Consider the following 22,336-nt stretch of genomic DNA (forward strand, 5'->3'; position numbering starts at 1 on the left):
ATAAAATATTAATCATAAATCTCAAAAAATAAATAAAATACTTGCAATTCCCTTGAATGTTGGAGTAATCATTCATTTTCTGTTCAATTTATAAGTGCTCATCCACTGGTTATAGAGGTTTAATTCCCTTTCACAGATGATCATCTCCAAAAGTTGTCTCGAAGGTTTAAACAGCACTTTCCAGGGCGCCGTTTCAACTGCACTTCCCAATCTGACAGTCCCGCCACTTCCAACAGCATTGTTATTCCTTTTTTGAAAATCAATGAGTACATAAACCTCTACTCCCTCTAACAGCAACTTTGGGGCATACAAATCCTGATTTGGTCCACGATTTTGTACTTATTTATTGACCCACAGCCCTCGATTTACTTGGCATCAACAGTTGTACAGAAAGTCCCAAACACAACCGCAAATAATTTCAACCTGATTACAGGTAGCTACAGAAAAATCAGCCACACTCGCGGAAAGGATGAGTTCCAATTTAAATGCTTTTTCCAGTAATCTGAACTCCAAAAAAATCGAAAAGACATGAAGGCACGTGATGCAGTGTTTATTGCAAACGACACCAATCTTTATTTCATACTCATCAAAAAGAAACCCTTTACAAAAGCAGTATTTCCCTCAAAATACTGAACTCCTCTCTGATACATTTATAACAGCTTTAAATGATGAAAAATAAAGAAAAAATACAAAAAGGGGGTATACATTTAACCAATTTGTTATCTGTAACAGACACTCTCTGAGTCACAAATAAGCCCACAGAACAATGACTTCATGGTAAAGTATTTGTCGATTACTGTAATACTGTGCAACCTGCACTAATGTAAGCTGGTTCTGAATTTTTTGGCTTTTGAGACAGGTGTGCCTGGCTATATCGGAAATTCAGTCTAAAAAAAAAGGCTTAGACTTCTTGTGGGTTATTAAATGTGCAGCTTTGTAAAAAGAAACAAAATCAATGTACGTAAGTGGTAACATTTGTGCAGCAAACATCCATTACATTTATACAACTAATTTCTACTTAAGGCAAAAAGGAACGGTCAATAATCAAGGCAAGAAAATATATATTTACAAGGCTTCAGGCGGATTTGCAGAGAATAAAAGTCTCCACAATACAATAGGACAAACTATTCTTACTCTAAATTATAATGTTCAACAAAATTTGTCTGATATTATGGGTGTATACATATTCATTTTAAAGACAAAACATGCATATTACAATAAATGATTACACATGTAAATTTTATGAATAGAAAACAAGAGCATGACAAAAGGGTTACTGCATAAATAGGACAGCACTTCTTTAAGATTACTCTTGATACTACGACTGAAAATATATACACAAGTGCAAAACAATTTTTGGAATGACATTAAAATGAACATTTACATGTACTTCTCTACCCTTCGTGTTCAATAACAAATTTGAATAAATACATTACAGTTCAATTCCAATTGAAGCCTCATCAGAGAAGGAAAAGCAAGCTGTATCACAAAATTCTAGATGAACATCGTACATGCATACTCTTTCACTATTTTTTTTAAAAACTGCAGTCAAGAATCCTAAGTTTACCTTAGAATTCTCACTATGTGATCAGACTCTGTGCTTGCAACAAATACAACAGATGAGGTGAGGTACTACATGTACCATCCCAGTTCCATTTAGGGAGGTCCAAACCACAACTACACTTTCTGTTGAGTCCATTCACATGTACATTATGTGACTTGACCCTTGGAAGTAAGCATTTCAGACAAAAATGGTACCACAGTGTCTTGGCACTATGTACAAACCTCACAATTTCACTGAACAGCACCCTCAGTTTTTGACCCCATCTGTACATTTTCCATGGTGGCATTCACAATCCCACTAACCCATGTCTGATATAAAAAACATGAATTGTTAACGTCTACTTAATTCCATTTCTTAACATCTTAATTTTTAGTACAGTTAATTCAATTAGTACAGAACAATAATTGCAGCCTTGTGGAACTATGACTTCTGTGAAGTATCAAAGACTTTTCAAATGTACTTCTGAATTCAAAGTCTGAATTTAATATACAAATATTGCACATTTTAACACGAATGTCAATGAGAAAGCAAAATGTGGCAAACTGTAACATCTACTGAACTTGATTAAATGGACTTCAATTCTACTTGAATGCTTTGGAACAAATCTGAACTGGCAGATCTCTGGTACTTTCACTTAAGACACCGATTCATTGACAGAAGCATGCAAACATTTTCTGAAATTATTTACACTCATGCAGAAAAATATCATCTCCTAAGTACAGTGGTGAAATTTCTTCACTAAAAAAAAATCAGTCACTCTTCCCAGGTAACAAAATAGAGAGAACTCTTTTCCAACATCTTGCATCCAGTTTCTTACTTGAAATATTACATTTTGACTTCTTATTTATACAGTACTGTCGTCAGACAACTACAGTTCAACAGAGCACTTTAGGAAGGAAGTACTGGAATTCATTTGAAAACGAACTTTGGTTTTCAATTTAAGAACATAATTTGTGGGCAATGATGGTTGCCTTGATGATAACAGAGACTTTTCTATTTGCAACGAAAAAAGCTGCACATTTTCCAATGCCATTTTACCACTATTAATTCATGCACAATGAACATGTGAAATTGATTTTGATGAGAAAAAATTTGGTAGGATTGTGGACCTATTACAGGATTTGATTCAGTGACTTCAAGGACCCAGAATACTGCTTCTCCACGGTCAGCTCATTCATTTGTTCTAATAAAATAAATCTGAAGTTGGAATTCCTCAAAATTTTGTAAAAGTGGCCTGGCATGGCAAGTGAAACTTGCGTCAATATCACCCCGCTATCATGATTGTGCTTGACATTTCTCAAAACCCACCCACGCAGGCCCAACATGCAGCTACCAAGTACATGTAGACATGTACATGTAATGATGTCCTTTTCCCTTTTCTGCAATGTTTTGTTTCAAGCTAACTTACATAATGCCAGGTCTTAACTGTTTTTTTGGCTCTCTGTCAATCAGTTAGCTATGTCAGCAATCACACATTCTTGTCCTTGATCAGGGCTTAAACCATGTTGCCAATTAATCTCATCTTGTTAAGAAATTATCTGCATTTGGTATGGCATGGCATTAATTATCAGACCTGACAATCCCTATCTTTACCTCAGGGCCTTCATATGCTGGTCTCTCTCTTCATGTTATTTTTAAATGTGATAGGAGAGAGATAAACATTTCATTAAAGTGCATCAGGTTAATGCACTACCAGAAGTCTTTAAGGAAGAACAAAGTGGATTCAATCCAATTTTACAGATAAAACAAGTTGCACAGTACAGTTCTGATTAAAATTACAATGCTTGTGGAAATCAATGAGTCATTGATCAGGTACACGCTGCAAATCAATGTAGTTTGACAAAAGAAATTGAATAAAAAGGGACTGAACCTGCCATATCTGGAACACTGTTCTATAGCTCAAGCAACTGTAATATCTAGTGAAAAGATTTTGAAGTCTCAAGTCCATAATCTCTTTGTTCAACTGAATACACATGTATGCATTTGTTATCCTGGTGGAAAAATGTGACCAGTGAGCAGTGCTGTACAGAACTCACTCCCATTCTCAAGTTTTAGCAGTATTTATACTGGTAAACATAAAACTGGTACCAGCATGGAAAGAATACTGTACTACGACACTGTAGGATTCGAAGCACTGACAGCCCAGTTTCTGGAAATGGTGCTCAACCAATGAAGCTAATCTTTCCTACATTGGCTGGTCCCAATTTTTGTTAATGTAATGCAAAGTTGTTCAAGACAAGCACTTTTTAATGAAGAAGTCAAAGCTTAACTCACTATCTCCTTTAAGTTGATGAAAATGCTCTTTTAAATTGTTTTGTGTCTGGTAAAAGTTTTCCCTTTGGTAAGTGTAGTTTCAGGAAAGGATTTTGAACTTTCTTCTTAAACACAATGTTTAGTGTACATTCCTCTATCTAGTTACTGTATGTTTTTGCATTTGGCATAGTAAAGGAAAATGACAACTTCTTTCCTTACAACTTCTGATCAAAAGACATGTATCTACAGGTTCTCTAATAAAAAAGTGGAAGATTATGCTAAATACATGAAATGTTCAGTGTTTATTTTTAGACATTACAACTGTGTACATTTGGCATGTTTACTTCTTGAAATGTATAAGAGATAAAAAAAATTTTCAGGAGGAAAATTATGCTGCTTAGAGTTCAAAAACTAAAATGTCAAGCCGCCCTTAAAAACACCCTGCCAAACAAGTTTATGAAGAGAATGGGTACAAAGAACTACTGTAATTATACATTATAGTTTTACACGTCCATTTCACACTTCAGCATGCAAACCTTCAAATGTTCGTCAAAGAGTATCATTTTCTTTAAGAAATAGGTAAGTCCATATTGCTAAATGTTTTGGTAAGTATCACCATTTAACAGCGCAATCTGCACAACGTACAAGTTGGGATATTGTGACCATTATTTTCAAATTTAGGAGGATATGATATCATGTACTGTTCTGCAAGTATGAATGCCGAACAGAGGAAAAATTGTACATATGTGTAAATTTCAAACTGTTACATTCTGGCTATAGTTGTATAGTTGTGAGTACATTCATTGATACAAATTACAGTAATTTTACTGTTGGATATTTTGTGTCTTGGGATGACAACTCTAAAATGCTAACTACTTTTGCTCTTCAAGTGTAAGGGTGAAGTGAGATAAGTGTACATTTTCCAGTCTATATGATTCAGATATGGTCAGTGAAATACCCTATTATAAGTAGAGATTAATCCACAGATTAGTTGAGCCGGAAACGACATATCGATAAACCGGGATACAGTTGTTACTGGGGCAAAACTTTTCATTTCGAACTTCGTAGAAGTGCATGAACTTGCACTACTTTTATTAAATTTTATGGTTTACAAGAATACGCTGTATGCAAGCAGTACATACAGATAGGGCCACTGGTGATAGATATGTGCATGTACAGTACACAAGCTAGCCACCTCTGCATGTATGTATGTATGGTTGATCCACTGTGTATCCAATTTCAGTTCCAGTTTTCACGACTGTACGATCTCAGTGGAGACTCGTCATAAATGTCCGAGGGTGGGCACAAAGTGCACCATAATCAGGCAACTGCAGTTAATAGCCACTGCTGAGGTGGTACCATGCGAATGGGTAAGCTGCAGTCATTCCTAACGCTGGTTCGCACTTGATGTGAAAGCAAACACGAGCACGAAGCTGTGATCTCAGATCAAACATTCAGGCTGTGAATTCGCAATAGATGCAAAACTTTCAATAACCGAATTTCACTTCAAAAGTTTTGTGATGTCGAATTCACTTGGCTTTAGTGTTTGCCTAAAGTATGACCCATCCTTTAGACACGAGGTGCGCTTGAATTTTGGCAACCTATTAGCTCTGTATATGAACAAGAGATGTGTGCTTACACAGCAACGGAGTCCCTTGCGTGGCAGCTTGTTATAGGTACATAAGAGTGCACGTGTACCTGATACAGGTTGCACTGAGCATGCACGATCAATTTACGTTGGAATATACGGTACAATCTTTACGTAAGCGCCGGGTGTATCTCTCTTTTACGCGGAGTGGGTTGGTAAAAATACATGTACATCGCGTACCTCAGTATACGTCTACCCTTTCTCCGAGTGTGGTTTCACATCAGTGAAGTGTCCTACTTGGAAGGCATGTGCATCTACATGTATATGTATTACAAAACTGATGATGCTGCAAATTTTCAAAAATGTTGATAGATATTGCAAATTCCATGTACCGGTACTTGTTTTAAAACACTTTTCGTACATGTACATCCTTGAGAATGGGAACTGGAAATTTGTTTGTAACAATGTGATTGCTTTTCCAATTATAAAAAGAAAAATCACTACCTGAAAATGTGTGGGAGAATATAACAATTCTGAAATGATAATCTTTTGGCTACTCGCTGCCATGGTTACCAGATCTGAGCTTTGAAGCAAACTCCTTGGCAACCATTTAAGTGCCGTCCTTTTCCCACAAATCCTGCCAGACTGCTTGGTACCCTGTTCAAGAGTAACAGCCTAGGTCATCATCACTCTCGTAGGCATTGTAATTCAGTGCCCTCTTGCCCGTTTTCTTCTTGATATCTGAGTACTGGCCGAAGTCTTCATCGCTAGACTGGTCGCCGTAACAATAATCATCTATCAGCTCATCAAACAGGTCAAGGTGCCCTGCAGGAACAAATATTTCACAAACCTCTTGGGTTAAGATATAAGATTTCACAGTTATCTTTCTGTTAACTCTGAAGTGCAATGAGTAAACGTCTGGTTTTCTATCAACTGGTTCCTACATGATTTTTTCTAAACAAGATTACATGTATTTCATGCATTGCGTGATTTTTAGAAAGCCATTTTGCTCTTTACAATACATTTCTGCAAACGTTTGTGAACTAACTTTTATCAGGTTCATCCTCTGGATATTCATTCCTCCAGTTGTTCTCATCATTGCTGTCACTGTCATCGTCATATGTCTCTTCAAATTCCTCCTCCTCCTGAGACACCAGGTACTCAAGGAAGAGTTCCTGATCAGCTCCACCCATCGCCAGTGCCCCGTTCATATCCAGCTGCCCATCTTCAATGTAGTACAGGTCGTAGACATAGTCAGATTCTTTAGCCTGGTCATCAAGGACCAGTTTCTCCCGCACCATCTGAACGGAATTGCAGAGGATGACATCAGGGTTAGGGGGGCTCTTCTTGTCAGGTGATTTACATGCTGCCTAATGAGATAACAAATTATTCAATGAGCTTCACCTGGTTAAATAGCTGGCTTAACTCTGCATCACTAGCTTACCAATTTAAGAATGACACCTTTTGCATAATACATACCCAAAGTATGTGAAATAATGTTTTTTGTGTTGTATCAAAACAGATAAAACAGTATCAATTTTTATGATTTTGACACCGGTTGGCTTTCTTTAAGAAGTCATTAATTTTCACGAGAACGCTATAATTATGGTCCGCATGAAATACAGAGACAAAGTTTTCAGAAAAGGTTTGTGCACTGCAAGTTTGTGCACTGCAGATTTTGAAGGCTCAACAATATTTTAAAAACTTACAAGTAAGAAAATGTCCAGTTTTAAGAGTACGTACATGTATCCATGCTAGTCACATTTAAGGCTGGTTCATACATGTACTTCAAGGAAAAGGGAACACAAACGCAAATTTGTAACATCAGATCAAAAGTCACACTGCACAGTCACAAAAGTTGAGCACTTTTCAACAAGTGAATTTCACTGAGAATGTTTGGCATGGTCAAGTTTGCTTCATTTTCACACTTGTTAAAAGAAGAAACTGGCCTTTAGAAGTTGATTTTTCTCTCACTATACATGTACAATTACAAAGCAACAATTCAATAATTGTGCAGATGTAAATGTACGTACACCAAACCCTCCTATATGCAAGCACGCCGTCGAAATATCTTGTGAAAAATACTGCATCTAATTAGGAACACCTTTGTATATTACTCTAAGCACATACCCACACATTTATCACTTCTGATCTCGGACACGAACTGAAAAACCCCAAACACAATTTCAGCTTATGTGACTTGATGTGACTCGACACTGAAGACAGACATTTGATTGTTGCTTTAAAAATTCCTTCGTGACATTGAGACTGACAGTCTGACGGCTTGTCATAACACAGAGTGTAATAAATGATGATGCCTCCGATTAAAGCAAGTACAGGTACATGTACATTCCAAAGTTGAAGCTTAATTTTATGGTGATGCTAAGTACATGTACCTGTAGAGGATACTACTTAGCAAATCTGTACTTGTACCGGTATGCTTAGCAAAAATCTCCTGAGAACCACTAACGAGCTGCCTCCATTTCATCCTACTACATGTACATGTATACATGTTCATATAGTACTTGTAAACTTTGTAACTCTTCCAAAAAACAACAAAAAAAACCTGTTTGAAAACTAAGGTACATTTCCATCATCAATGAGTGTTTAAAGTCCTACCCCAAAGCAAAACTAAGGATTGGTTTACTGACCGTCTCCATCACTCCGTTGTTTATTATGTACAGTACCTCACAGACCTGGTCAGTTCACTTTCACCTCACTTTTACTTTATTTACATGTATAATACAGTACTATAGTGGATGGAGGCCTCTAAAAAGTATACATGTAGCTTGTCGAGTAGAAACCCCATGTTATGTATTCATACTTACCATATCACAGTTAGTTACAAAACACAATTAACCATAGTAATGAAAAGTGAGTAGGAAGTACTATACACACATGTACAATATATAATCATTAATACTGACCTGTAACACCATGAAAAAAACAACAGAACTTAGTTATTTACAAGATACAGTAATCATTCAACAATTTATATTCATGTTTATGCTTGAAAACAGAAAGACTGGCAATATTTTTCAAGGATAATTCTACTGAACTCCATAGCTTAGGCCACTCAAGTTTCACAGTTGCTCTAGATATTGCATGTGATCAATGAAATTCATGGCTTTGCCTTGTGCAGTGATAACAGATTTCTTTATTTTTTTTATATATATAATGAACAAATAGATTTGGGTAGTTTGTTGTTGTTGTTGAGTTCAAACATGAAGGACCCTAGCTGATAGAGAATAAAAATCTTTAACTTTCAATGTGCAGCAATTGTAGAAGAAAGGATCAGTGTGGTTTCAGATACTCACATTTTACCAGAAAGAAATCAATCTTTTAAATCAACTCTTATTTTCTGCAAAACAGGATGAAATATATTGTGATTCTGAGTTTAAACTGAATTATGACGACATACTAATACATGTACAGGTACACCTCAGTAGTATGAAAGGTACCACAAAATTTCAAAAAGCACCTTTGGGGGCTTCATTTTACCTGGAATGTTTTAGCCGAGCCTTCTTAGAATAAACTATTTGACCACTGGAAGACAGCTAAAAATCTGTGTCTTATTCTGTACTGTACATGTACCGTACAGTGCACGTGCCATCTATTGGACGACAACTGAAGACAGGTTGAAGGCTCATTTTTTTCACACAAGTTTTGCCAAGAGTTCACATAGACAAAACACCAGAATTTAATCAAGACTTGAACTTTATTTTTCTTTCAATCTGCAATGTTTTGAATCTGCTAGGTAACACAAACTGAAGAGTACTTTCAATCTAACATTGATTTAAAGTGGAAAAGAGTTTGTTTTTTCTGTTTTCCACATAATCTGAAAGCATGGATGATGGCATGCAAAGCACTGCTGCAAATTCTTCAAGCGTGTTAAATAACCCAATTTATTAAGCATCGCTTAGTGCCTCTGGACTCATGGGCTCCCTACTGTCTGCTAATCAGCACTTGTACCATCCAGTCACTGTCCGCATTGCATATTTTATTGTAAGGGGGGCTTGGCGGCAAAACCTACATGAATATGCTCAGGAAATGCCATGGGGCCATGAACAGGGATAATTCTATCGACCAGCTTGCAGTCTTTGCTGCTGTACAGGTAGTTGTCCCCCCAACAATCAGGAAAATCCAATTGCTGTCAATTTGAGGACTTGCACTGACATGTACGATGTACATGTAAGTCACAATGCACGATAAGGCAGGCTGAGAATCGAACCATTCCTAGTCAAAAATGTTTGGTCCAACTTAGAAATTTAAGACTCGAACACAATCAATGGCAATTAACCTGTCTGCTTTATGGTAACAATGTCGAATACTCTAATTTTAATACGAATTTTCTCAAGCCCTGGGGGTAATATCATTGAAAAGTAAACCTACATACACACCTAGATGGCAAAAATCTGAACTCAAGACCTTAGCCCACCCTGTCTCATGATATATCACTCCATCTACATATACATGTACAATGTACAATGTACCTTTCAACTTGGGACCCAAGTTGACCTTGCAACTGAATGTCAGGAACACACATTGTAAGGTTTATTATAATTTCAAAGAAGCCATTAAATGTGGAAAAGAGATTTCAAACTGTTCACTTCTGCCTGTATAGATCGTGTATCCAAATCCAATAGATTATTCTCACTGGACGCCATCTACTGTATGTAGGAAAATTACAACTGTGTATCATCGCCAACAGGTGCTTCTGCACTTGGTATGCAATCTTTATGTTCTATACTTGCACGCACGTTGATCCAAATATCTTTGAAATACAGAGCAGCCGATGCATGTCATGAAAATTTGAAGTCAAAAATCCCGATGCTCGTGGCAATCTGTAGGAAGTGAGGTCATTGGAGAGAGACCTTTACTAAGTACATGTACCCAATAAATTGATCTATATGTATACACCCCTCTGCACTCTCTCTCCCATGCATGTACCCGTAGAACTTGAATCAATCTTCAAATCACATCAAAACTATTAGCTGGATTATGGTTCCAGCATTTCTTGAAAACTGTACACTCTGACACTCTAAGGGCTGTTTTTTTCACATGGATCTAAATCTCAAATTAGTGGTCCCAATGCTGATTCGTTTCATATATTACTGTACATGTCCTGGAACATGTAAGGTGGGTACTGGTGTCAGTGAACCAATGACAGACCACTGATTATGATCTTGATACATGTGAAACAAAAAACCCAGGCCCTAGCATTTACCTCATGCTACATGTAATTAAAGTCTCCACGGATTTCTCTACAACTGTAAACCTCAGGATGCCAGTTTTCTTCAAGAAAACCAATCAGAAACTTGTTTATTATGATTAGAAGAAAATAGCCAACAGACAGAGTTGTTTTCGAGTCCATCACAAGCCCCTTCACAAGGCCAATCTTCAGTAACAGGGGGAATAACGACAAAGGAATGCTTTTGTCACAGTTCATTTAAATAGCTTGTGAATTGGCTTAAGACTGAATGACTTGTGATGAACTCGAATACATGTACAACATTGCACACAGAAAAGCTCCTTACAAAATATACATGCACACACGTACATGTAGTGTGTGTGAAGTTACCTGTGATTGGCCGTTGGTTGTGGGTACTCCCTCATCCTGTGCAACGTCATACAAACAGAACAGTTTCTTTGCTTCATCCTCGACAGATGTGTCAGTGGCCGGAGCCGCCTTTTTCATGCGGTTCCAAAGTTTTAGTTTTGAGGGCGTCCGTTTGACGGGGGCAGTCTTTTTGGCCGGCGGGTTCTTGGACAAGGTGTCCAGTTCATTCAGGTCAATTCCCCGGTGGCTAGACAGTATCTGGAATCGGCGTGTCTGCGAAACCTTCTGCTGGATGCTGCGGGACTTCTCCCGGGACTTGGACTTGGATGACTTGGACTTCGTGATAGACTTTGTGGGCTTGGAGGAGGTGATGGCTGGTTTCTGTGTGGCTTTCTTAATGGCCTCTTCAATCTGCTGGGCAATTGGCTCATCCTGCAAACAACATGAGAGCAGGAAACTCAAATTAAAAACCATGTTCAGGACTCTGGTTATTGCACTGTACCCTGTATGATCTTCAGTGCCTCTCTAGCACTGGATCAATTTTCCAATCAATTTGCAAGTCTTTGCCAAGGACAAACAAATGAACTGCTCATCACACATGTATTTCAGGTGCCTCTCTTCACAAGTAAGATGCTGGGTCTGGACTTTAGTGAACAATTCCCCCATACGCATACATGCACACGTATCCAAATCAAATGAGTTCATTGCAATATCGCTCCATTATGTTTTTGCAGAGCATGCAAAAGTGGTGAGCAATTTATTTTTCCTGCAAATATTTAAGTAGGATTACGATAAAAAAGAAACAATAACTAATAATTACGATGTGTTTTTATCACCATGTTCTTGTGGGAGCGTTTAAACAAACAGACCCTATTAATTCGGGAAAAGTACTCTTATCTCATGTATAAAACCCAGTGGCTTATCGGGGAGGGGGCAGTGCCCCCCTTATGGATTTTTTCAAACTTTTAAAAAGTTTTTTCCCAACTGAGAATACTTTATAGGCGAGTAGGAAAGAAACTAATTGGTATATTTATTTCTCAACTAAAAAGACTATATTTTCTCTCTCATCATCATGTTGAATGGGCATGAAAGTGTGTTTGCTTTTGAATTTGTCCTCCTGAAACAAAAGCTGGATATACGCCACTGCTAAAACCAGACACAGTCTCCTCTGTTTTTATTTTAAAACAATATTTTAAATACCAAGGGTTGGATGTTTACAAGTTTAAACTTTTAAACGAAACAAGTTCCAAAGCCGTTTACAGATTTTCCAAAGCATTTAAACAGAACTGCCCCTTTTAGAGGCTTGACGTTTTGAGTTCAGTTTTTTATGGTAAACGATGCCTGTAAAATGCGATCTGATTTTCAGAACACTTTTCCATTTCGGCATCCATGCACTACTTGAAAAAAAGTGGATTCTAAAACAATACACATCACTTGTTTTGAATGGCTATGTAAAATCCTACATTTTTACATTAGTTGGACCATGTGCATTGTTGAATTATATAATTATGCATATGAAAAACTGAGGTAGGCAGTGGTGGCCTCTGTAAAGTGTTGACTAAGCATTTAAACGGAATGAGAAAGTTTTCCAAATGTTTTTCAAATTAAATTTTAATTCTCACCCTTAATAAATATACACTTGAAGGCCAAGATGGCAATATGAGCCCTCTACTCTACAATCTGTGTCACTTCAATTAACTCTACTGAAAAGTGCACTGGTTGTATTTAATTTTTTTCTGTCCTTCCATCCAAAATTGCAAGGTCAAATGAAGTACGCTTGTAAATGAAAAAAAAAAACCAACCCCATACTAAATTATATACATGTATATCAACCGACTATCAGGTCAAGGAGTATCAACACCTCATTACTGCCACGTACAAACGCTTCATCAAATCCCGTAAATAATGATACACAAACAGTTAATTCCAGTGCATGTACTAGTATGAGGTGGAAACACTGGATTCACGATCACCCTTTGAAATATCAAATGCCTTGGCAGATGGCTGGAAGTGTGAAGGTTACAGTAGGGATAATTGAGGCGAGTGGGTGTTCTCTCGCACGCTGGCTGGGTAGGGTACATCAAATCCTTCACATGGGGGGGGAGCCAAATCAAAGATGCATTGGATGATACCGTACCACTGCATCTCTCATCAGTGCGAGAGGTCTTAATCAGGAAGTTAAAGCGGCAGCGGCAGTTTTACCAGCATTCTCAGGGGTTGCATGCAAGCACCCCTTAATATGAACCCAATTTACACCATACTATGCAGTATACTTGAACTGCTACACTTGTACATGCAAGCAGGAAATAAACAATTTAGCTTGTTAGGCTAAACTCGGTGGAAAACAAGACAATAAGCAATACATATACACAAAAATGGTACCAGTAGATGACAGAGCTGAGAAGCTAATAACTACATGTAGGACGAAACTAAACAGCTACCAAAAAAAATAGAACAAAAACATCTGCTATGTTTCATTGGGGGTAAATCTTCAACAATCTCCTTCCTTAAAATTGAGCTAGGAAATCAGTCTGGTTTACATGTATTTCCTCTCAAGAAATTTAATGTTCCTGTTGTGATGTTCACATGTAACAGTAAACTTGCAGGTGCTCGAGCCAATATTTCAAGGAGATTAATACGGCTGTGTTTGTTTCTAGTTAGGCATCGGATATCAGGCACATTTCTTGTATTGTGATATAGGAATGAAACAAAGTAACTGTGCACTGGAGAATTATTGACTGTATTCATTTCCTTGGCTGATACCACGAACCGAAACAATCTCTCTTGAAGGTGTTTTGACGAAGGATGCCGATATTGTATCGTGTGATGGCTGCGACGTTTTTCTTCCCTGGAGAGGAGATGAAAGGCTACGCCACGGTTGCCTGAGCGTCACATTTTTCAGAGAGTGTCCCTCGGATTTACAAATGTACATGTATCTCTCACGGTCCACCTGTGCACAAAGTGTCAATAGGTTTCACGCAGGTACTGCGCATTGTCCCCACGGTAACTGGGAACTGTCATTATCCATCAGTGATCACCTTGGAATGTCATTAACCGCTCAGTGAACCTTTCAGACAGACAAGCCCTCAAGATTGGGACAATCGAGAGCACTATGGGGAATCTGCGATTGAACGAAGGATTCGTAAATGCGATCTAAATGCTTGATACAGTGTACATGTACATGTACATGAACACATGTCTCATTTATGACAGACAGCAAAAATATTGATTGTCTTAATGTCAGACAACATCCATCTTTTTGGTATGTCCCAATACAAGAAATTTATGAGGCATGCAAACAGTTCCAGCCTTTTTTTAAACATACATGTACAGTAACTACACCTGGCAACCAAAATAAGCTCTTAGGTACAAATGCATCAATAATTGCATAGGGTCTGAAGGACGAAAAACATCACCATCATCAAGATTTTCAAATGTCATGCAAATGTGCAACCCACAAGTAATGAAAATGTCCTCTCCCATGGATATTAAATTAATTATCAAAATACACCTGTTAATACTTCTATGAAATAACAATTAATAAACTACATATCATTCCACTTTGTGATAAATGTTATTAGCAAATTACATACATGTACATGTACATGTACTGAACCACAGAGGAACAAAAATGTAATTAATGTTCGACGTTACTTTCTTTGCTTCACAGCATCATGGGTGCCCTGATGGATAGACAATGATGAAACCACTGAATCTGAAAATTATAAATGGTGCCAGTCTTTCATTTGTAATAGCAAAGCGAAATTAAAAGCAATTGAAATTCTCTCTCTCTTCTACCCATAATGAAGTCCTAATCACATCCTATTTTGTCCACTGCTTTTGTGATGAATTACACTGTCAATGCATGGCATCTCATGTGCGACTTCCATCCACTGCCTGCAATGATTGCCGTTATCACTACCACAACCCAGGTTATCATCTCTTATTAAAGTAACGGTATTGTCTTGGCTTGACGAAGGCCCAGTACACGTAGACTGCCCATCTCAAATGAAAGCTTCCCACTGGGAATACCACTTGCCTCCTCTCACAATTTCTGTTTTGTCTGATTGGGTTGAGGGACCTTAGCACCACTAAGAAAAGTCAGAATTTTTAATGTAAATGGATTCTAGTAAAATATACAACATTCAGTAACAACTCAAAAATGTTACCCACATGTATAATGAATGAAGTGCTCCAAGCTTTACTGCCATTAATGTAGGGTTTCTACATGTACATTGAAATCCATGAGAACAAATGATGAGAATAAAGCCCCTTTTACCACCCTAAAGAAACTAACAGTGCCCATACACACATGTACATGTACCGGTACATACAGCAGGTAGCAAACTAAACTGAAATATGGAGAGCCATAAAGAATTACAACACAATTTTGATAGAAAGGATGTTTGTTCGGACCCTTAAATTACCATCAAGCAAGCATGTAGTGGAACCTTTGACCTACATGTACAGGTACATGCACATGTGTACATGTGATTTACTGACGGTTGTACTGCCCCAATACAGAAGTCTTTATATTCTATACACAACACCCATAAAAGTAAATCCAACACAGATTGTGCAAGAGAATTAACAATTCCTATTACTAAATAAGACTGGAAGCCTGGCAGTCTGGGCAGAGAACTAAAGGCTCAGGATTTACAGTTTTGACCTTGGGAAAAATATGGGCAGTAGGCTGGGAGGCAGGCAGATTCAACTTCTGGCTTTAACATCAAAGAGGCTCCTGTCTCTTTAAGTACCAGTAGAATGCCATCAGTTCCCATCAAGTGGGAACTGATGAAAACTGGAACTCAAAATAGCATACATACTGTATGTAGCTTCTTTCACTTTAAGAATACATCAGTGTAAACATGCTAGTGGGATGCTTGCAATCTTTCGCCAGTTGCCATGGTGCTGATGGGGGAGAACCTTGAGGAGCAGGGATTGTCACACTAGTCAGATGATTTATTTCGTTCCAGGTTCCATCCATGCGTCATTCACTGAGGGCTGACCAGGCATCCAAAAAGGACCTGGCCTGCTTTCCTGCCTTGACACGCCACTAGCCCCTCACTGAACCTGAACATCAGCCTTGACTCAGACATGTACATGTACAAAGGTGGTTCAGCATTGTAGAGACAGAATTAATGTACACGGTAGGAGTGATTTTTGCAGCGTTGTTGTCTAAATGTGCTTATTATTCACTACTTTACAATCTTCTTGGGGGCCAACTGAAACATTATGTTGGGTTTAAGCATAGAGCCACAGCTGTTCTCCAATTTAAAGCACTTGTGATGGTAACCACTGGTGAAATCTGAAACCATATTGGTTGTTAACTTGTTACGCCTTTTCATTGTGGGTTTACATGTATATATGTACAATACATACGCGCAGTAATCGCAATTATACAAGTTGGGTATGGCTGTAGGGAAAGGAAGGAATGGTTAATTAAATAGGAAGGATGTAGATTATTCTCTGTCATACACTTTAGAACCTACATGTACATGTACTGGCACACACTGTTGAGCAGCAGTTCAAATCGTGGAAGTACATTTCAAATTTTTCATACACCATGTACTGGTACACGTATTTTATGATGTACTTTGCGTTGGAGAGGTAATTTTAACAATTTCTTAATTTTATCTCATTTTAGAGATTCAAATGCATAAATGAATGGTTATCCATTGCTTAATTGATAACCATTCATACACAGTGTCTATACATACCGAGAATACATGCACATGTACAAAACCCAATGTGCCATTGCACATAAAAATATTACACACCTACAGAATGTACCGTACAAGTGTATGTTGATGTATAGCTGATATGTATTCCCCAAATGAAAAATTCCTATCAATTTATCTGAATCCCAAGGTGGTAAAATTTGATCCCTGGTTTATCCTGACCAGGTGGGATGATTTGTTGCATGCAGAGACAAATTGAATGATGGCAAAGGGCAGGTACATGTAGTCTGAGTATCTGACCTTGACACAGAAGCCAGAGAGAGAGGTTTCATCTTAAATGAAATGTTTGCTCTTGATAAACAGCTCAAGCCTGACAGGGCAGCTAACGAAGCTAAATACAAATTCTTTTTTGTTTCATTTGTTTGTTCTTTTTACATGTTTGAAGTTTTATAAATTTCCAAGGAACTAAAGAGGTCATTATGCCATTTGCCTTGGTGACAGAGATGTCTATAAGATTTGGAGAGCACACAAAAATTGTAGGCCTACACCAAGGTACTGTACTGCTTAAAATTCAAAAGCGCCTTTTTCAGAGTTTATCAATGACGCAAATGCATTCAAAGACTGTCAATTTCACCGGCAATCAGGTAAAAAGCTACAATGTACTAAATACTTGTTTTCCTGCCCAAAATCTTTTAGACAATCATTTGGGCCTTTTGATGGCTACTTTATTTGAAAGTCCCTGTAAAATCTGAAGCAGTTGCTTCACCAGTGTCCATCCTCGAAGGACTGACATCCATTAAGGCTTTCTCTGAACACTTACTGATGTGTGCCTGTGTAACCTACCACGAAAAGTCATTGAACATAATTGAACTTCAAGTAGCAAGCAGCCCTGCTAGCAATAAACTCATAACAATCACGACACCTTAATTTGTGCATACATGTCCCTACTACAAATGTCATAATTTCAAAAGAGATAGGACAAGTACATGTAAAAAGCAAACAATCCAGAGACTACTGATACATGTACATTTTATGTGTGAAAAACTTATCTCTGAAAAATTTTATACCAGCTGCCACAAAACTACACTGTAAGGCATAATGATGAACAGCAAAATGCACGGTAAGTAACCACAAATGATTACTAGCGCAAGCTGTCCCAGAGTGCCATTCTTCTGAACATAACCTTTTTAGCATGAGCCAGACGAGGCACTGATGCAGTGCTTGGTGTAATCAAGCAAACAGAATAATGGACAAACAAGATCAGAACCCTGGGAATTTTGCTTCTGGAGTCCCTCGAAGATCCCCGCTGCTGTGCTAAGCTGTAGGGTACAAATGTACGTGTATACGTAGTAGTCTGAGCTTATTGTACATTGTACTACCATGTACATGTACTTACATACCCGTACTTATGCAGCATAGAAAAACGACACAGACTGTGGTTGTCATGTACCGTACGAGAACAGTGATTACCTGAACCTTTGCCTGTTTCATATTCTTACTTCCAGCAATATCGCTCAGTTTTCTTCACCCCACATTAACAAAATGAACATACAGTACATGTAGGCAGGGCTTGCCTTCAACATTTAAATGGACAGGCACCTCTGTGAATTAGAAATATGCTTTTCAGTGAATAAGAATATCCCTTCGAGAACCAGGTGTATATTCTGTAGAAAGGATATCTGAACGAATGATCATGCAGGTAGGTACCAGGAATGTTGAAATGAAATATGCTGGCATTAATGACATAAATCCCTCCACAAACTTGCCGTGAATTACTTTTTCCAGCAGCAGTAGCTGGTACTAGAACATTGTACTTGTTCTGCTATGACTCAAAAAACTCTCGTCAGAGTACAATGTACCCGCACTTATTGTTCCACTCTTCTACAGCCTGGGGCAATTTCAATTTCTGATGACCTTTAGCTGTATTAATATTAATGAAGGAAGTAACAATTGCGCTCCGAGCACCTGTGGGCAGAATACTGCTGTTGCCATGAGCACGCTATTTCAAACAATTTTATAGGCTCATATACCCCCCTGCATTTTAATAAATGCAATAAATTATATTTCACTTCCTTAACTGCTGAAGAGTTTAATAGTAATACCCAAAACAGAAATATATTGAGGTTTTTGAAATGGAAGTTCTACACTGTAATTTTGAGTAAATGTTTCCGACACGATACTTGTACATGTATGCCTAAATCTTGGATGTCATCTCTTCTTTTAAGAATGAAAAAAATCTGCATTAATCTTCCAGGCATGAACAAACACGCTCAGAATAAACAATCATTAATTATAAACTTTGCAAAAAACAGACCATCTGTCACCTACTTCTCAAAAAGAGAGAAAGCCCCCATCCCCCCAAGAAAAAGATATATTAGCAATGCACAGCAAGTACATGTACTCCTTATTAAGATATTATTGTGGTCAGTGTTGGATTCACTGCCCCTGTCCAAGTTCACATTAAAATCACTTTATTAAAGGAGAACAGTAAACAGACCTGAGGGTCCTACCACTCATGTACATGGATTACTCTGACGACTCTTTTTTTTCACCATAAGATATCAGGCCCGGAGGTGGGAATCAAGATGCATCAATTGACCATGCAAAGCTCAGTCAGATGGGGAGGAGAGACACCCCCCCTTTTTTTTTTCTCAACAGCCATACGAGACAGACAGGCGGACTACTTTATGAAACAAGCAGTACCTCGGGGCCGGGTCTAGATCCACTTATGAGAAGATATGTACACCCTTAAGTGGAGGGATTGGATCAGAAAATGGCATTCGTTGTAATGAACTTAGCCGGGTTATTTTTTTCCCAGAGACTGGCTGGAAGAGGTTGCTGAATCTTGGCAAGGCTTCAATGAGACGAGAATTCACCACAGGCCTGTGGAGACATGGCAACCTTTACAGTTCTTATTAATTTGGAAGCAGCAGCCTCATCTATTCTGTGAGAAATGTGACGCAGGGATGTGGCAGCTTTTGCCTCTGGTGCATGAAATGTTCTCACACCCTTCTCAGTAGTTTCACAGACATCCTCGTCAGCTAATAATGTATTTTCATGAATCGCCTTGCTTGGACTGACCTTTCATCCCACATAATTCTATATGGGTATTTTTATTTTAGAAATCAACCAAACAAAACTCATCATGCATGCACTTTGTTTATTTAGTAAACATCTGTTTGAGACTATTCATGAAGAGACATCAAAGGAGATAAATACATTTATATGCCATGGGAAATCCTGTTAAAAGAATGATTGCGACATATATCCATGAACAACTCTGGAAAAACCCTAAAATGTTCCCACACCAGTACTTGTCTACGTGTTACCAGGCAAATGATTGATTCATGGAATGCTGCCAAGTGCAAGCCTGGTTTGAAAGTATAAGTCTATACTTTCATGGTACTACATGTATAGTCACCAGTGACCTGACGTATCCAGTTTGGTAATCTAATATTTGCTTTTGAGCTTCTCAAAAAAAGGGTTTAGCGGCAGTACCGTGTAATATGCAGAAATTGCAGCTGGTGCACGTGCCCTGGCTGGGATTGTGTTGTGGAAGAAATTTCTATTGTGAAGAAAGTCTGGACTGAATCGTCGAGATACTGTGCATCTCTGGAGCATCCTGGGTTTCCACATGGTACAATGTACATGTAAATATGCATGACTTTGGCTGTCCCTAGCTATAGTGTTTTTCTTTTTAACAAAGTAATGCTCAGTGATGTTATGGGGGGATAATTGGTACAAATTTTCATTGGACTTGGTTAAATGATCCTGAAAACTAAGACATAAAATCCAAATGATGAAGTTTGGGTCAGGCAGTGGCCAGTAAAATGAAAAAGCAGTCATCAAAAGTTTCACTTCCCAATTCATAAAGTACTGTACCAAGAACAGTATTCTAATTAATGTTTTGATTTAAGACCCTTCCCCCTTGGAAAACCTCCTGGTACATGTAGACCTCGGCTTCCACCACCCTACTTTCACAAGATGTAATTCCAGTAGGACAATGTATCCCAGAAGCTCTGTCAACACATCACTAATGAGCCATGGTGTCAAAACATGTCACACAATGGAAAGCAGTTATATTTCTCCATGATGAAAGAAACATACCGGTACAAGTTACTATTCCACCCCCTGCTGTTGCTTGAGGTGCAAGTTTGTCTAAATGTTAACCTTGAAAATGGTAAGTTTACTTGTGTCCCTCGTTACTGAACATGCCAAGAAAACAAAAACTCGCCCCATACTTTGTATGATATACTCATATCTGTTCACTAGCCTTCCATTCATGGTACATACCATAGAGCTACGGTGATCCCCAAGGCATTTCTGCATGGAAACTTTTGAATTTTCCATGGTGCAGAAAACCAGTGCCCCAGTGGCAATTTTTCTTTCTTTATCATGCAAGTGGTACAGGCAGGTTCCGCCACTGTGTTGATGGAAGTACTGGTTCAGATGAATGCAGTGTATGGTACCTTTTTGGATCCAGCTGAACTCTCCAAAACCTCTACATGGAATTTGAGGGGTCTTTTGGAGGACAAGGGTTCACATCCTTTAAATTTCACAAACGCGTAAGACCATTCTTTTCACAAACGTGCATTATGTGTGCAACTCAGTACCATGTGAACATAAATCTTGTCACAGGTTGATCTGCACTTGATCTGCATAACATTAACCCAGCTCTGATGACCTGTGCAAGGCAATACTGCAAACACACAATTATCTCATCAGGAGCCCTCTGCCACACATGCACAAAACCATGAATGCATCAGTTAAAGATATTGTTGCTTTCACTAGACGCTGCATGGTGGCGTTTTAGTCAAACAGCACACGCAAATGTTTCAAATATTAACATCAAAGAGATACATGTACAATGTACGAGAGCTGTGCCATTTACAAACATACATGTACATTGTGTATATAAGTCCAGCCAAACCACCCCTTTGAACAATACAAATCCCATCCCTCCACAGCCCCCTCTGAAGAGATACATTTAAGCAAACATCACGTCAGTTACAATACATGTACCTCATTAATTGGCCCAATTCCTTCTTTTATGGAGAAAGTAGTTATTCAAGTCTTTGCCATCTGTCTCCTACTAATGTGGTCACAGTTCACACTACATTAAACCTGACTTTATCGGACCACAAACTCCTTGCTAAAAATGAATGTTATTCACTCGTGTGTTAAATCTGTCTGCCAGACGGAGAACCAGGGGAAACCAAAATAGATGGCATCACTGTCTCTGAGCAGGTGAAATATGTTGGGTATCTCACACGTGTTTCCACAGCAAACACCATCTTGACCCTAAGTACATGTACATTTATAAACTATGGTATACATGTACATGTACATTTCACTAATCTTTCCAGCTTACATGTACATGTACCGGTATGTACATGTAGGTGCTCACAAACATTTGATCCAACTTATGCTTTCCTCGACAGAAAGTAGAACATACACATACCGGTACATGTACTGGTATTCTAGCAAGGCAATTAAAAGCCCAAATTTTGCATTTTGAAATTTGTTTTTTCTTCGGTAAGCACTTCTGATGTCCTATGATGCAATATCACGCAGTAACATGTCCATCTTATATCCCGGTATATATAAAAAAAAAAAAACCAGCACTCAGGACAACATGTAAGCCAAGATTTCTTACAATAAATTTGTACAGTACATGTAAGTTTTCAAAC

General features: G+C 38.2%; 1 protein-coding gene across 3 annotated transcripts in view; it reads right to left on the reverse strand.

Annotated features, from left to right (window-relative positions):
- Positions 1-542: 542 nt before the first annotated feature.
- Positions 543-22,336, reverse strand: part of LOC110975725 (putative RNA polymerase II nuclear localization protein SLC7A6OS) — a 32,834-nt gene continuing 11,040 nt past the window's right edge. Inside the window, exons 1-4 of one of the 3 annotated variants that reach the window (XM_087137719.1) lie at positions 18,117-18,223; positions 10,987-11,397; positions 6,454-6,775; positions 543-6,230 (exon numbers count right to left, since the gene is read on the reverse strand). In XM_087137719.1, coding sequence (XP_086993845.1) covers positions 6,067-6,230; positions 6,454-6,775; positions 10,987-11,397; positions 18,117-18,137 — 918 coding nt within the window. In that variant the 5' untranslated portion in view covers positions 18,138-18,223 and the 3' untranslated portion in view covers positions 543-6,066. Of the gene's footprint in view, positions 6,231-6,453; positions 6,776-10,986; positions 11,398-18,116; positions 18,224-22,336 lie in introns of those variants that run through there. The other 2 variants (XM_022228445.2, XM_022228444.2) reach the window with 2 other exon arrangements.

This window comes from Acanthaster planci, linkage group LG06 (genome assembly GCF_054643075.1).
Source record: "Acanthaster planci isolate LZ-2023a linkage group LG06, COTS_SCS, whole genome shotgun sequence".
Lineage (NCBI taxonomy): Eukaryota > Metazoa > Echinodermata > Asteroidea > Valvatida > Acanthasteridae > Acanthaster > Acanthaster planci.